At 34.5% G+C, this 2274-nt stretch overlaps 1 protein-coding gene across 1 annotated transcript in view; it reads right to left on the bottom strand.

Annotated features, from left to right (window-relative positions):
* Positions 1-1258: 1258 nt before the first annotated feature.
* macrod2 (mono-ADP ribosylhydrolase 2) overlaps positions 1259-2274 on the bottom strand; it is a 37297-nt gene continuing 36281 nt past the window's right edge. Inside the window, exon 4 of the mRNA XM_016533434.1 lies at positions 1259-1788. Coding sequence (XP_016388920.1) covers positions 1619-1788 — 170 coding nt within the window. The 3' untranslated portion in view covers positions 1259-1618. The remainder of the gene's footprint in view (positions 1789-2274) is intronic.

Below are 2274 nucleotides of genomic sequence, written 5' to 3'. Positions count from 1 at the left end.
AGCACAGTGTCACTCATGGCATCATATACAAGATGAGAGAGACTCTGACTCGAAGTACACCTGCACTAGTCACGAAAACACAAACTCATCCTGATTTTGTTCTTCATATTTTTTGTTTTGTTGGCTTAATTCAAGGATAATTAAGTGCATGTCAAATAGGCATCCTAGATAAACTTATGATGATAAATTTTCAAATAAATAAATGTTTTATAAGATGCACAAGTCATGATTTTTTTATTTATTTGAGGGGGGAAAAGGGTCAGACTATAATTCTTATTTAATTTAAATCACACATTACGTTGCAGCTGATAATAAAATTATGGTGAGTACCTCTTGCCAAAGTCCATTTTAACCATTTCAGACCCTGTGTGCAGTCACAGGCATGCCTATATTGGCTATTCTATAATACATTTGAACATTCAACACATCAGATTTCAGACTTGAAACTATCAGTTTCAAACATGGTAATCCTGCTTAACTAAATAATACAGAAAAAAAGGTTCTAGTTCTCATTTTAATGTTATTTAGAATTTTGCAATGCCAACTGCAGCCATCATAGAGTCTGGAAACCATGAGGGAGACAACAGCAAAGAGACTCCAAAAAAAAAAAATATTGAAACTTAAAATGGAATTCACTTCCCACTGTATCCAAATTTCGCTTGGCAAACAGTAACAGCAGTCTGTTGATCCATGTTAAAACTGCACAGCAGAACACTGTAACTGAAATAGCAGCTGGTGTTTATGAGTTTGTGAGGTTTGACTCCCGTAACTGAAAGACTGATAGTCAAAAGGGAGCAGTCCTGTCTTCTTCTGACCTACAGCCATCCTCCATTTTGTTTAGTTTGTGCTTTTTTTAACACCTCCGTAGGGCCAACCGCCGGCCCGGGCCAAGTGCTCGATTTACAGCAAATGACAGCTTCTATATCAGAGATGACAGGCAGGTCTGCTGCTGTGCCTGACATTGATGAGACTCTGGAGACAAGGCAGTGTGATGGTGTCAGTCAATTCCATTCAGAAATCCACTCTGCAATGCGCTCGGCATTACAAACCCTTGGAGATAGCTGACGCTGAGGACATGTCATTTTTCTGAAACTTTATACAATGTTTTGGGTTTAAATGTGCTAAAGAATAGTTTTTTGGGGGGCCTTTTTTGCATAATTTGGAGCAGAGAAAAATAATAGCCCATGTCAAAAAAAAAAAGTTGGTTAATGTGAAATGAGAGTAGAAAATGTGTCCACATAAAAAGTTATTGTGACTGAAAGTTGGAGTTTTGGACCAACTCTTGAAGGGAAGCATTGTAAAAAATATTGACCAGGTTTTAATTTAATTAAGATGTATTAGGATGCGCTTTGTGAATTGTAACCTAAAATAAATCATAAAAAGCTTTCATTGTCAACAAATGCCTGATTACAGAGAATATCTGCAATGCACTCTTTAAGTGAGGTTTCCTGGGAAATGTCTGCAGCGAGCGACTACAACATTATGCGAGCAAAAATAACTTATTGACTGCTATTCAAATGTAGCCAGATTTTTACAGAAGTATAAAAACAAAACAAAAAAAACTGTTTCAATATATGCTGCAAAGGGTTCCAGTACAGAGTGATCAATCACATGGCATTTACAGCTTAGGTGACGGACTCAAAAAAAAATTTCTACTGAGTGGCCATGAAACAAAGATGCCAGCATCCAGATTGTGTGCCTGCGGGGCTGCCATTGAGGTGAATGGGAATAACGGATCGTTTTCTCCAGGTATTATAGAACTCCATGCCTGCACCACCTCCACCGAATCTGTAGTGCCACAGCAAAAAAAAAAAAAAACAGATAAACAAATAAAAATGCAAATGTGTAAGGTTAGTGAAAATAACTTAAGCACTACCGAAAGGAATTGCCAATGTTAATGTGGTTGGCTGGTCGAGATGCTCAAACAGCACAATTTTTAAAACCACAGAGTCACAATGTATACACTTTTATTGGAATCTACAAATGGCTTATAGCTGTTTCTGCATATTAAGCTAGAAAGATAGTAAAGTATTTAAACTTAAAGATATCTGTAAATAAATAAATACTTCTAATGAAAAAATGCATTAAAACAAAAGTCAAAATACTTTTCTTTTAATAACAATAATATTTTATTATTATTATTATTATTATTATTATTTAATAATTATTATTATTATTTAATAATAATATTAATTATAACTAACCCATAAATAAACAAACAATTGCAATAACAACAACAATTAATTTTATAATAATTATCTTATTACTATTACT

This window comes from Sinocyclocheilus rhinocerous, unplaced genomic scaffold, assembly GCF_001515625.1.
Source record: "Sinocyclocheilus rhinocerous isolate Xijiao unplaced genomic scaffold, SAMN03320098_v1.1 scaffold1515, whole genome shotgun sequence".
NCBI classification, from domain to species: Eukaryota; Metazoa; Chordata; class Actinopteri; order Cypriniformes; family Cyprinidae; genus Sinocyclocheilus; species Sinocyclocheilus rhinocerous.
The sequence above is the reverse complement of the archived record's forward strand: the minus strand, read 5'-3'. Positions and strand labels throughout refer to the sequence as shown.